At 37.3% G+C, this 14,984-nt stretch overlaps 1 protein-coding gene across 8 annotated transcripts in view; it reads left to right on the top strand.

Moving 5' to 3' along the window:
• The window catches only part of LOC127435645 (zinc finger and BTB domain-containing protein 20-like), a 138,070-nt gene that overhangs the window by 84,568 nt on the left and 38,518 nt on the right, over positions 1-14,984 (top strand). For 7 of the 8 annotated variants that reach the window (XM_051689283.1, XM_051689311.1, XM_051689306.1 and 4 more), the window contains exon 3: positions 8,678-10,243. In XM_051689283.1, the coding sequence (XP_051545243.1) occupies positions 8,698-10,243 (1,546 nt within the window). In that variant the 5' untranslated portion in view covers positions 8,678-8,697. Of the gene's footprint in view, positions 1-8,223; positions 8,344-8,677; positions 10,244-14,984 lie in introns of those variants that run through there. The other variant, XM_051689291.1, reaches the window with a different exon arrangement.

The following is a 14,984-nucleotide window of genomic DNA, read 5'->3' as shown; positions in this document are numbered from 1 at the left end:
TTGCAAGCATAAGGTAAAATAAACTACTGCAAACATGTAAATGACTTGTGTTTGTGGCATAAATATTTTCCAGAAATAATCCGATATACACTGTTCGGTTTTCCCTTTTGTTGCGCTCATACTTTTGGCACAAATTTCTCCCTGAAAAGAGTTTTGCAAGAGCGAGGGGGAAGGCGGGTCTACCTGCTTCTAGTAACCAATCAAATGAGGTTTTCCTTGAGCAGTTTACTCTGACCTGATTGGTTTAACAACGTGACAGACAGCTTCTTCTTCATAAGGCTCAGCATCGTTCGTCTGGGTATCTCTCCTCTCTTAAATATTAAACTTAAATATTAATACATCCACGTTCTTTTATTGTGAGAGTAAAGTTGATCAGACACTGATCAAATGTCTGGTGTTCAAATGTTTCTTCCTTGTTGCTGTTCATTATTTTAATTATATTTACTTCTAATTATCATTGGCATGGCATTTTTATGAATTAGCTGGTATCATAGAACTCATGCTAGAAAACAAATTAATGAAGTAAACCATATAAAATGAAACTCTCTGAACAGATAGATAGATAAATAGAGTTTACTTATATCATTTTCTTTTCTAGAATTAGTTCTATAATACCAGCAAGTTCCATCCATCCATCCACCCATTTGCCATGCAAAAGATAATACAAAGTAAATAAAATATAATTAAAATAATGAACAGCAACAAGGAAGAAACATTTGAACACCAGATTGAGAATCATATATCAATAAACGGTGTCGGCTCAACTTTACTATCACAGTAAAAGAATGTGGATGTATTAATATTTAAGTTGAATATTTAAGAGAGGAGAGATACCCAGAGGAACGACGCTGAGCCTTATGAAGAAGAAGCTGTCTGTCACATTTTTAAACCAATCAGGTCAGAGTAAACTGGTCAAGGAAAACCTCATTTGATTGGTTACTAGAAGCAGATAGACCCACCTTCCCCCTCGTGCTTGCAAAACTCTTTTCAGTGAGAAATTCGAGCCAAAAGTATGAGTACAACAAAAGGGAAAACCGAACAGTGCATATTACCACACGTTTACAGAAGTTTATTTTACACATTTAATTCTATGCGGCCAATCCGTTTTGCTGTTCATTACACCCTTTCTTTGCTTGCATATTGCTGATTGTAGGTTTGCAATGTTTTTGGCCATGTTTAGGTGCAAAAACAGTGCCAAAAGTGTAAGCGCAATAAAAGGAAGTCAGAAGAATACAGACCACATTTACTTTGTGTTAATATGAAATTACAGATTCACAACACATGAATTACACTTATGCAAAGCATTAAATTATTGCTAATAATTTTTTTCTTAAGCTTGCAACTTGATTTACACTTTTTACAAAACCTTCTGTGCGCACGCAAAACAAATGTAGCTTGCAATTTGATTTATGATTTCACAAATCTCACTCTGCGCATGCAAATCATTTAGGCACCATTTTACCTTCATAGAAAATGGCACTTTTTATTGCAAAAGTAAATCACATGCTACATTCAAAGTAATTTACTTTCATTATTAATATATAAAACATGTTTTAAAAGTAAACTTAGAGTCATTAACCTGACATTGTTTGCCCTGTAGTCCTGAAAAGCATTAAGTGATGGCTGTTCCTCCTTGGGCTGTGCTGTTAACAGCTTGTGCATTGGTTTAGTTCACTGCTTCTGCAGGGTCCTAAAGGTGTCATTTAAGGCAGCTGGATACTATTTCCTTCCAGGGCTGCTGAAACTCTTATAATATAATTAATAATTTCCTAAGAATAAACAGTACACGAAATGTTACATTTCAAAAACATATTTCCAGAAATAAGAGGGACATTTCCCCCACGCCAAGTTATAATGCTACAGCCCAGTTTTTTTTTTTTTGTTTTTTTTTATGAAAAGTAATTTTTAATCATTATTTTTAAAATGTAAATGTTGCCTATATCGTATCAAGATATTAAATGTACATACACAAATGGAATGACATACGCTTATAAAATTATCAGGGTAATGAAAAAAGAAATGCCAGAGATAAACACAAAGAAAATTAAAATAGAAATGCCAACGGTGAATTAAACGAAAATAAAATGTATAAATATTATTAGAGAAGAACATTAGATTAAAATATAACAATAATAAGGAAAATTATGTGCAATGATGTAAAATTAATTATATTTTGAAAGGTTACATTACTTAAAATATCAGGAGGTATTTCAAGTAAATAATTTAGGTCAAAGAGGTTCAGCTGACAAAAAGTTTGGGAACCCTTGGTGTAGGAGAAAGAATTTTAACACTGAACAATTTACACACATCAGCTGAAGTGAGAGAAATGTAAATTATAACTGTACTTGTTCATTCAATACCAAAAAATATAGTTAAAGTTCAGCGCTGTTGATTTAATGCTTTAATTTAGTGTGATTAATTATATAAAAAACAATAACACAGGCCTCTGGCCCGTACATAAATTCCATAATAAAGGACATATTTTCCAACCATTAGAGCAATTTAAGCTTGAAGTACATGCAACTACAAGCGCTACAGGACGGACAAGACATCACTGTTCATCAGCCTCGTTTTATTAAGTCCGACTTGGAGAAAATTAGAATGCACCTGCACTTACATCTTACACACCCATAGGGCATGTAAGGAAAGTATGGTTTAACTTTCAGCTATGTTTTGCCCGGAGGAGGAGAGAAGGAAACCGAGACATATCAAAGGTGTCTTTCGCTGTCCTACAAGACGATTTGAATTGTAATATGATAAACATCATTGAATATTGCTGCGCTGCACACCCGCTAGAGATTGCCGCTCGCTCACGCAGCTCTGACTGAAGTGGCCAATGCAGACTATATAAAATGCAGCCTTTTGCGGTTTAGTAATCACCCAAGGCCATATCACGATTTTAACCTTAAATCGCAGCCTTAATAGATACCATACCGATGTCTCAGAGGTCAAAGTCTGCAGGTTTCAAATCATTTTGGATGGTTTCACCTCTGCATGTAAGTGCACCTTTCACAACTGTCACCTCCGTAACAGGGAGATGTCATGTCAGAAATGCCATTTTTTTTTAAATGTGAAATGTGAAGGAGGTGAAGAACCAACCGACACAAAGCGGAGTGCGTTTAAATCCTTTAACGCAAACTAGCCATGGATTATTTGTTATTTTATATAGTATGGAACATTTATTTTAAATTATCTTTATTTGGGGGCCTTTCTCAGCAAATGTTGGTTAATTTGATCAGTTAATTATATCCACAATTAATAATCAATTATCGTCATGTAATTAATTTGATTCAACATCTTAATAGATTGACAGCCCTAATAAAATTATTCAATTTAAGTACAAATTGACTGTTTTCCCCAACGATTTTTGTGTGCAATGTATTTTAATGCATAGTGGAGCATCAGATTGTTAGTTTAGCAACATGCTAACACCAAACTAATAAAATCAATTGTGAGTCGAGTCTCCTGCACTTAGCATAAGAAGCGCAATTTGTATGATGCACAGAGTTGCTACCTATGTAGAGTGTTACAAATTGGTCACTATTTCACTGTATCCGTTAGGATGCCACAATAGCCAGTAGGCAGCAAGGCAGCTCGCTAAGTTTTGGAACAGAGCCTTGCTCTCCCAAAAATAAATGAGTGCTCCAGGTATCACACACAACAGTATCATATGGGAGATTGAAGCGCTCACCTAAGGAAGACCACAGCTATCTATACAGTATAAACTGTACTTGTGTACAATACCTCACTGGTGTTTGTGTGAAGATTCTTGATGGTTTCACACCCAATCTAATTTGTATTACAAAAGTTTTACAGGCACATGTCTAGACACATACAGTGCTGTGAAAAAGTATTTGTCCCCATCCTGATTTCTTCTGTTTTTTTCTCATACTAAATTGTTCAAAATTCAAACAAAATTTAATATACAACAAAGGCAATCTGAATAAACACAAAATACAGTTTTTAAATAATAATGTTATGTATTGAAGCAAAAACGTTATCCAATACCAACTGGGCCTGTGTGAAAAAGTATTTTCCCCCTTAGTTACTAAATCCCCAAATCTATGAAACTGCATTCATAATGGGGTTCAGCTTGACTAGACACACCCAGGCCTGATTACTGCCAGTCCTGTTCAATCAAATCAACACATAAATGGAACTTTTTCAGCAGCATGAAGTTGGCTAAAAGGTCCCACGCTGTAGCACACTATGCCAAGGTCGAAAGAAATTCCAGAAATGATGAGGAAAAAGGTGATTGAAATACATTAGTCTGGGAAGGGTTACAAAGCTATTTCAAAGGCTCTGGGACTCCAAAGAACCACAGTGAGAGCCATTATCTCCAAATGGAGAAAACTTGGCACAGTAGTGAACCTTCCCAGAAGTGGCCGACCTTCCAAAATTCCTCCAAGAGCACAGTGACGAATCATGCAGGAAGTAACAAAAAAGCCACGGACTACATCCAAGGAACTGTAGGCCACTCTTGCATCAATAAAGGTCACTGTTCATGACTGCACTATCAGAACGACACTGGCCAAAAATGGCATCTATGGAAGTGTGGCAAGGCGAAAACCACTGCTTACCCAGAAGAACATTAAGACTCGTCTGAATTTTGCCAAAACATACCTTGATGATCCTCAAACCTTTTGGGAGAATGTTCTATGGACTGATGAGTCGAAAGTGGAACTGTTTGGAAGGCAGGGGTCCCGTTACATCTGGCATAAATCAAACACAGAATTCCACAAAAAGAACATCATACCTAATGTCAAGCATGGTGGTGATAGTGTGATGGTGTTGGGATGCTTTGCTGCTTCAGGGCCAGGGCGACTTGCAATAATTAAGGGAAACATGATTTCTGCTCTCTACCAGAAAGTCCTAAAGGAGAACGTCCGATCATTAGTCTGTGAGTTGAAGCTCAAGCGCAACTGGATTATGCACCAAGACAGTGATCCAAAGCATGAGAGTAAGTCCACCTCTGAATGGCTCAAAAGGAAGCAAAATTAAAGTTTTGGAGTAGGCTAGTCAAAGTCCTGATTGAACCCTTTTGAGATGATGTGGCAGGACCTTAAACGGGCAGTTCATGCTCGAAAACCCTCCAGTGTGGCTGAATTAAAGCAGTTCTGCAAAGAAGAGTGAGCCAAAATTCCACCACAGCGTTGTGAAAAACTGATCTCCAGTTATCGGAAGCATTTGGTTGCAGTTGTTGCTGCTAAAGGTGATTTTTAAAAAAAAAATGTTTATAGGTGTTGGATAACTTTTTTGCATCAATAAAAAATATATTTGAAAACTTTATTTTGTGTTTACTCAGGTTGCCTTTATGTTATATCTCGTTTGAAGATCTAAAACTATTTAGTATGAAAAATACACAAAAATAGAACAATTCAGCAAATACTTTTCACATCACTGTACAAGCACACAGCTTTTCTCTTTATCTCATTCAACACTTTGTCTCGATAACCTTCAAAAACGAAGCAAATCTCCCTGCAGTAAGTCCCAGATGTTGCATACTCGAAATTCTACTGTTTGCAACATGCTATGAATCAAGGCCTGTCCTGCTCAACCAACATTTTCATATTGTTTTGCACAGTACTAACATTTAAATGCTCTTAAAGCTATTTGAGCAGAGAGAGGTTACATTTTGGTTTAATACTCGGAAATAAACACCAGGGCTGGGCGATACCCAATATTCTTGACACTGTATATTCACAGTTATTTTGGTGGCGAGATAAATTTAAGAATATCGCAATAATTGTAATGTGCTTGTTATTGCCTTTAAAATTCCTAAAGTCCGTGCCATTAGACAAGGTTTGCGATTATTCCTTGTCTTGCGAATATGACAGCTTTAAGACCCTGATTTAAACTTTAGTTACAAAAACGCTGTTAGAGTTAGTAAGTTCATTGTCCGTGAATTCTCGACTTGATTTGTTTGCATCAATGCAGAAAAATGTTAGGTAAATATTGCTGTTTATTACTATGTATTGATATATTGGTGCATATAAATGAAAATGACTAAATATTATTCTCCCTTTTGTTCATTAAGTGAAAAGCATGTTTTGATTATTTTTAAATAGATATTTTACAGCATTTTAGCTAAAAACTACTTGGTTACAATTACTGTTTGGTAGAAATGATGGTCCTACATATTAAATAAAATAGCAAGATACAAGACATTTCAGAGCAAATCGGGACAAATCTGTGACAATTATTTCAGTAAAACAATTATGAAATAAAACAGTTTATGAAACAGCAAAAATTTAAAAGGGAATAAAAATATCAAATAATTGTTTTTGTTTTTTGGCCAACAAATATTGTAAATTAATAAACGTTTATAACAAATTAAACATGTGACAACTTGACCCAACTTAAAAAAAATAAGTCTTAACTTAGTAAAACAAATACCCTTGTTCTAAGAATGTAGTATGAAGAATAATAGTTTGAAGAATAAAACTAACAAAAGTTCTAATTTAAGCGGGTTTTAAGAGGGCAGTTTAAACTAGGTGTTTGAAAGCAAAATACAAAAATACATTAAAAAACATTGCTAGAGAAAACACATTTGTGTAATTGGACTTTTCACTCTAAGTTACTGAGAGCCCTTATGACAACTTTCCCATCTCACAACTAGCCCCCTGGTTTCCCCCATAAATGTCAACATATATATTGAATATTGTCAAATGGCTGAAAGATATTGAGATTTTATTTTTGTTGTTGCCGTGTTTATATTGCCCAGCCCTAGTAAACACTCACCATTTCAGAAAGGTTTACTATTGTAATGAGCTAAAGCTAATTTACTGGAGTAAGATGCGGTACCAAAATGAGAATGTGTGAAAGTGAAATCATTCAGCCGGCAGGAATGCACATGGAAAGGGGGAGAGAGAGAAGTCAAATTCAAAAGGAGTGAAACCATGTGCTTTCAAGTGCAACTTTTGTGTGTGTGGGTCTGTGCGAGATATTGTGCAAAAGAACTTTTGTTACCACTGTCCACTGCAATTATGACTGATTTTCACAATTGTTTGTACCCCTTCTAAAAGTCTCACAGAGTTTCAAAGCCTTCTGGTTTAGAAAATGGGTGAAGCACCATGCACAATGTAGACCATTTTGTGTTCACTTCAGTAGTTTGTGTACAGACATTAGTGTTCTTAAATATAGTGACCTGCATGAATGTGTTTCAGAGCGCTACAAAGAGGTCTTAAGTTATTGGTTGAATAAGGATCCCACTGAAACATAATTATTATTATTTTTATTATTCATATGTTATGCAAAAGAGAAACACATGCTGAATGAGTGCTGGCTCATGCACACACAGAACTGTAGCTCAGGACTGCCCTCTGTCTGTGAAAAGACAAACCATATTCTGTCACTTATCCAGCCGCTCGACTTTTAGTAAATAATGTCTCTGGTGTGCTAATTTGTGAAAGTTTATTGCTGTTTGGTGTGATTCACGCTACTGAAATGTCAACGGCACCTGGCATGTTGAAAAGAACATTCACTTGATCATAGGGTTTGTGAACTTCAGGTACTGCTAGGCTTAAAGCTAAAGTGTGTGTACATTATTTCACATTTAATATCATGTAATGGGTTTTCAAACATTTATAGTTTTAAGTGTAATGTATGATATACTGATATAGATGGGTGAATTATAAATTCAGAAATTAGTCTTATCTATGCATGGCAGGGTTGAAGATTGTGAATTTCATTTGGCATGTGTTTTAAGTGCTATTTAAAATGTTTAAATAGTCTTTAACTAGGTTGTCACAGTATGTTTTCATGGTGTTTGCAATCTTAAGGCTTTTTTTTTTTTTTTTTTTTTTTAAATGGGGTATATGGGAAGTTGGCAAATAACTTGAATATTTTAGGTCAAAATGTACACTCACCAAGCACTTAATTTGGAACACCTGTATACCTACTTATTCATGCGATTATCTAATCAGCCAATCGTGTGGCAGCAGTGCAGTGCATAAATTCATGCAGATATGGGTCAGGAGATTCAGTTAATGTTCACATCAACCATCAGAATGAGGAAAAATGTGATCTCAGTGATTTTGACCTTGGTACGATTTTTGGTGCCAATCTGGCTGGTTTGAGTATTTCTGTTGACTGCTGATCTCCTGGGATTTTCACGCACAACAGTCTCTTGAGTTTAAAAACATCCAGTGAGCGGCAGTTCTGCGGATGGAAACAACTTGTTGATGAGAGAGGTTCAAGCCAGACTGGTTTGAACTGACAGAAAGTCTACAGAAAACCCCTCTGTATAATTGTAGTGAGCAGAATAGCATCTTGGAATGCTATTCTGTGATGCGGGTTGGCACTGTTTTGGTGGCACGAGGGGGACCTACACAATATAAGCAGGTGGTTTTAATGTTGTGTGTAATGTAATGTGGCTGATCATTGTATATTATCTATTATATTTTCTTTATTGTTTTGTACCAGTTTTGGTGCTTTATGAAATCATTATACTTGAATAGACTTTTCTGCCTTAATCCTGACCTCTAAAAAAGAACCTTGAAATTGCAAACACCACAAATCAATGTCATTGTCGAAGTGAGAGGGAAATGTCATTTTTTAAATTAAAGCTTGAATGTTGTTTTGGACAAATAGGGATCCATTTGGAATGTTTTTTAAATGTGTAAAAATGAATTTGTATCTGATTTAGTTTCTATTTGTGTTTTTGTCTGCTGCACAGGTGACATCAGGTGCAAGGGGATGACCGAACGCATTCACCACATTAATCTCCACAACTTTAGCAATTCTGTACTTGAGACCCTCAATGAGCAGCGAAACCGCGGGCACTTCTGTGACGTGACCGTTCGGATCCATGGTAGCATGCTGCGAGCTCACCGTTGTGTGCTGGCTGCAGGGAGCCCCTTCTTTCAGGACAAGCTGCTCCTGGGCTACAGCGACATCGAGATCCCCTCTGTGGTATCCGTACAGTCTGTCCAGAAGCTGATCGACTTCATGTACAGTGGCGTGCTGCGGGTCTCCCAGTCCGAGGCCCTGCAGATCCTCACAGCTGCCAGCATTCTTCAAATCAAGACCGTTATCGATGAGTGCACCCGCATTGTTTCGCAGAATGTTGGCATCTCTGGATCTGGCAGCTTCCCTGTCATCCAGGGTGACTCGGGCCAAGAGACGCCACGGGGAACTCCAGAGTCTGGCACATCCGGTCCCAGTAGTGACGCCGAATCAGGCTACATGCAAACATCACACCAGAGCCTTGACCGTGGTTATTCCTCGCTTTATTACAGCTGTTCTGGGTTGGGCCTGCAAAATGGTACCCGGGGAAACCGCTCCCACTATGCCAGTGCTGTGGTTGCAGCTAGCTATGAATCACCCCTTCCACTACAGCAGAAGGAGGGAGGGCAGGACCCTGCCTGGATCACACGCATCCACGAGCGTTCCCAACAGATGGAACGCTTCCTGGCCACGTCAGAGACTACACACTGTCGCAAACAGCCTCGACCCGTGAGGCTCCAGACAGGTGATGTTCATATCAAGCAGGAACAGGGGGATGAGTACAACTGCTATGGGCTTGAGGACTGTCGTGAGGACAACGAACAGCCGGAGTGTACCGATAGCGAACCCAAAGGTGAGAGCTTTGACTCAGGGGTCAGCTCCTCCATTGGCACTGAGACTGATTCTGTTGAGCAGCCCTTGTCTGGGTTCAGTCGAGAAAATTGTCCAAATAAAGGCCAACAAGGGGAGGGTGGAACTCCGGTGCAGATCGAGGTCAACGACTCGTCTCCCGAGCAGACCCATGAGGCGGTTGAAGATGGTGGTGGAAATGGCCCTGTGCTAGAAGGTGGTGAACTTGGAATCCATCAGCCACTTCAAGCCAACCTAGCTGCATCCCAGTCCGTGCCAGGTGGGCAACTGTACCTGCGTCCAGGTGAGCCACTTACCAGCAACCTGCGAATGCCCCTCACCATGACCAGCAACATGCAGGTAATGGGAACTGCAGGCAACACTTACTTGCCCACACTCTTTGCAACCCAATCATCCAGCGACAACAAGCCTTTCCTCTTCAGTCTGCCCCAGTCCATGGGGAGTCAGCAGCCCCAGTTTGTGGCAGTGCCCTCTCCCAGCATGCCCCCGTTCCCCACTGGGCTGTCAGTGCCACCAGGTGGAGGTCAACAACAAGGTGGTGTGGCAGTGGGACAGCATGGGGAGAAGAAGCCCTACGCGTGTACTCTCTGTTCTAAGACCTTTACTGCCAAACAAAACTACGTAAAACACATGTTTGTGCACACTGGTGAGTACCCTTGCGCCTCATCTCTATACGTTTAGCTAGTTAAGTCAAAAAATCAAATAGAGAAGTGTTGATCAGAAGTAATTAAGGCAAGCTTTTGCGTCATCAAATAATTGGTAGCAATTATTGACTGTACAGTGAATCATACTATCTGGCTGTCTGCACTGTCTGCTGTGGATCTGGTATTACATTATACATAACCCAATTCACTTCAACTGTTTCAGTCATGAACTTCACTAGTATTCGTCAGGGTATTTCATTACTTCCAAACTCGCTTTCAAGGCAAGTCAGTCCATTCAGCGGCCATCTTGGGAATGCTCCCGGGCTGCTATTTTCTTTGGATACAAGCAGCATAAAAGCACAGCTCCATTCTACTTGAATGGGGAAAGACCGTAATCTCCAAAACAGTTGGTCAAGATTAAGATAAATTAACATATTTCAAGTCAGCAGTAAAACCTGACACCAAGGGTATCTTAAAATGTGCTTCATTAGCTCAAATCACGCAAAAAAATAAAAAAAAAATAATAAAAAAGTTGGCTTCCGGGCTGGTCGCATTAATGTGCTTGCATTTGTCTGTGTCTGATTGCCTGTTTTACAGTAAAGCGGGAGTTTTCTACAACCGCTATATTGGACATTCTAATTTCTCCCATTCACTTTAAAAGTGCACTCAGTAACTTTTTGCTTGTGTCATTTTGGACTTACAGTGACAACTAGTGGATGCAACACCATTCAAAATGAATAGTTTTCAGTTACAGATGCCATTGTAGAAATTCACTATTTGCAATCAGGCATGATTAATTTAAGAGTGAAAGTAAACAAATAACAAGAAGGTTACTGAGATTTAGCAAGTAACATTCAGCTGGTCATGTGGTTCTAAAATCACAGCCCCCATGAGGGTGCCCCTGCCCCATGTAGAATAAAACAGCTTTTATAAGGTCATTGATGTGACTAGAGTTCTCATCTCTTGTGAGTGGTCATGATTTTATACTCATGTTTCAAAATTACAGTTAATTTCTTTAGGAGAAAACATTTTAAATGGGGAAAAAAATTACTGAGTGCACCTTTAATACAAGGGATCCATCTCGGGCTAAAAAGTATTGGGCTAAATAGTCTAGGCTAAATAGAAAAGAAGTAATGCTTCTTTCAAAATATCATTATCGTACTGTCATAGACAGTGCAAAATAACCAGAGTATAAATAATTTATATAAAGAAAAGGTGGTGCTTTTTCAGGCGACACTAGAGAGACACTATGCTAGGTAGTGGGTGAACATTTTATTTTGATGACATAACAGTCATACAAGTTGAGTAACTATAAGTCACTGTAACATTAAGACAGTACAGAGCCAAAGGTTGCAAGGTATAAAAGTCACCTTTAAGTTTCCAGTTTCAAAAACCTACAAATGCCAATCATCACAAGTGAGATTGCTACAAGTGGTCATGAGAATGACTTCATCACACTTCAAAGCTAGAGTGCGCTGTGATTAACACATAAGCAGTCTGTTAGCTATAATTTTACAGTTATTAATCTAGTGCTTGATCCTGATCTGTACACACCCTCTTAAGGCAGGCTTTATGAGACCAACGTGAGTTTGATTACAACCCAGTGGTTACTTCAATGTCTTGTATGCTAAAAGGCCTTTCTTTTGTATACTTAAAAAGATTACAGTAACTACCCTAGTCAATAATTAAAGTGTTTACTTAATGAACCTGAGCCTCATTGGTTGACACAGGATTGCCAGGTCAATTTATGACTCAATGAGACCTCTGCTCTAAGCTGTTTTGAGTTCTCACGTCCTTTGCTGTTTTCAACCTTAGGCAAAGTCTAAGGTTTACACAGAATATGTAACTCAAGCTATTTTATAAATGCATGCTAGTTCCTGTTTTGTGAGTGTATATATGTGGGTGTGGTCTTGTCTTTGAAAAAAGTCTGCACTAAAGTTTTGACATGCCACAACATCAATGCTGTCATTTTATCAAGCTGCTTTTCATCCAAACCATCCTGCAGTCTTTAGGGGATAGTCTTCTTGAGCAACCTGGGGTTCTTCAAGTGACTTCTCCGAGTCTGAGTCACCACTTCATGAGACTGTGGGCGGAAAATAAAAATTCCAAAAATAAAAATCCCATTCATTTTCTCCATAAACTAATTGATTATTAACAATATATTAACAATAAAGATTTATATTAACATTTAAAGACAGACCTACTGTGAACTCTGAGGTTGTTAATCGATGGTATATGCTTTTGTTGAAGCCATCATTTCATGTTTTTTCAACTTCATTCTTAAAAAAACATGTTTAATTGCGGAATGCTTTGTGAAGAACTTCACTAACCGTGAATCTTGATGAGATAAATCCACCAATCAGTGGGTTGCTTGCAAACAAACTGTGGCAAAAGAGCCCCACAGCAACCGTCCACTCAAATTATGCACCGTGAATGACACAATCAATTTGTTCTCCCTACACTCTTAAACTACTAATATATTTTTATATATTTGATTATTTTGCTATACAATTAAAGTATATTGTTTCTAGACTTATAATCTACAACTGAAAATCAAAACTTTTATATATTTCCAGAGTTTTTTATTTGATTACTTAATTTGGAATGCTTAATGGGATTGTAGTTCATTCCCTCATTAAAGACCTGAAGTGCAGAGTCTTTGTCTTTTTGTCTGATTTTCAAATATTTTTTGCTTCAAATCAAATCTTGTAAGGTTGTGATTCACCTCGGAGCCGGTTGCTTTTGTTTATGGTTTCAAACTATTTTATGAAGACTTTTTTTAAATCCCTATTGATGAAATAAATGCGAAAAATACTTTTGGAAACAAGACTGCTGAAAAACTGGGCTGGCACTATTGCATTGTATTTTCATGACACAATTACTGACCATTTGGTTCTGAGTGCTATATAGAGTGCACTGCGATGCAGGCACCTGAATCGTTGATCAAAAGAATATGCACATAACATGTATGTACCACCTGCTTTCCATGGGCGGTAATAGCGTGGCAGTAATTGCAGCAGGTAAATAGCATTTAGAATGGCGGGCCTAATGGGAGGCCCAAATTTTTTAGCTGAATTCCAAATTCTGAAGCAGCAACAGAATAAAATGTGTTCTCACACAGTTAAATATCCAGTCTTCAAAACTATATTCAATAATGGCATTGTTAAATGTAGTAACATAATTTAATTTAACAATGTGAACCTCTGTAGAAGATTACTATGTAATAATGAAAGTGACTTCAGGCAACAACCAAATGTAATTTTATTATAACAATCAGACTTTGATTCTTAGTTTGTCATCAAACATGCTGCCATTATTAAATCGCTGGAGTTTTGATCATGCAATATTTATGATATGGCACAAAAGATATTTTCCGATAACAACAGATGCCTGAGAACAAGGGCATAGATTTGGCTTGAACATTGGGGGTGTTACAGTGTGAAGAATTTACATGTTTCCATTGATCATGGTATAAATATTAGGGGAGTTGTACTTGCTTGTTTATATTATTGGGGTGGTTACTTCTCCCCCATCCCCCCTGGAATCTATGCCCCTGCCTGTGAAGGATGGTGGCTGCAAAGTGCATAAAAATGTAAATATGTGGCCAGATATGGCCTTAGTGTGGAAGTACTATAGATATATGCAGTGTCCAATAATTTTTTACAAGTATATACACAGAAAAAAGGCTGAATTTACACATTTGTACTCACTGTAATTAACACCATGAAATGGTGTAATTCACTATGGAATTTTCTTAAAAAGGAACAGTTCCAACAGTATGCTTTTAATTTCTTGCCAATTTCACTGTTCTAAAATTACAGAAATATGTGTTTGATTCTTCAATTAGGGGAACGTTTCTGTTCTCTAGGTTGATTTTAAAGAACAAAAATGCTTTATCAAAGTAATATGCAGTTTGTTTCCTAGTATTTGTACAAAATGTTCAGAACATTAAAAAGAACTTTAAAAATCTTATTTTTTATTCATGTTATTTATGTGTACAATTTGTAATTTTTATAACACAAATTGATGTTCCCCCTATCATTACCATCACACTGGGCATTTTAGACAACTATTGTGTTTTACCAGAATAATTTATGTTTGGTTATCATGGAAATGGACCTCTGCCATAGCAGCAAATTACCATCACACAATATCAAATCCACACTATCATACATTAAACCAAAATCCTCTTGATGGTTGATCAAGGCCATGATCAAATCTTTATTCTGGAACACGAAACATAGTTTGAAGAAAATTATTTTTCAGTATTACAAGTAGGGCCTAATTGAAGAATCATCTATTTTTATATTTCATAGTTCTTTGTTTTTGTACCAGCATTTTTTGTGCATTATTTTTTTTAACTTGTCTTCAATACATTCTGTAAATGTTTGTCACAGACAGGTGCTTACCAGCAGACCAACATACATAGTAATATCACAACAGCTGTGGTTGTTTCTAATTAATTAGACTAATTAACATTAACAAAACATCTCAAATTTGTACACCAAAAGAAATTACTGCCTCACAAGCTTAATCAATCTCCTGATGCTAATAATCATGGTCATGAAGAACTCATCAGAGGTACAATGTAAAATATCCAAACTTTCAATGAAGTCCTTCCAGTCCAATTTAGTACAAATTGGAGAAAAAAAAGATATGGGACAATAATGTAACACTGAAAAAAATAATGTTTTATTTTATTTATAGGATTTATTGATTCATGAAAAGTATACATTAAAAATG

The sequence above is a fragment of the Myxocyprinus asiaticus genome, chromosome 4, assembly GCF_019703515.2.
Source record: "Myxocyprinus asiaticus isolate MX2 ecotype Aquarium Trade chromosome 4, UBuf_Myxa_2, whole genome shotgun sequence".
Lineage (NCBI taxonomy): Eukaryota > Metazoa > Chordata > Actinopteri > Cypriniformes > Catostomidae > Myxocyprinus > Myxocyprinus asiaticus.
The sequence above is the reverse complement of the archived record's forward strand: the minus strand, read 5'-3'. Positions and strand labels throughout refer to the sequence as shown.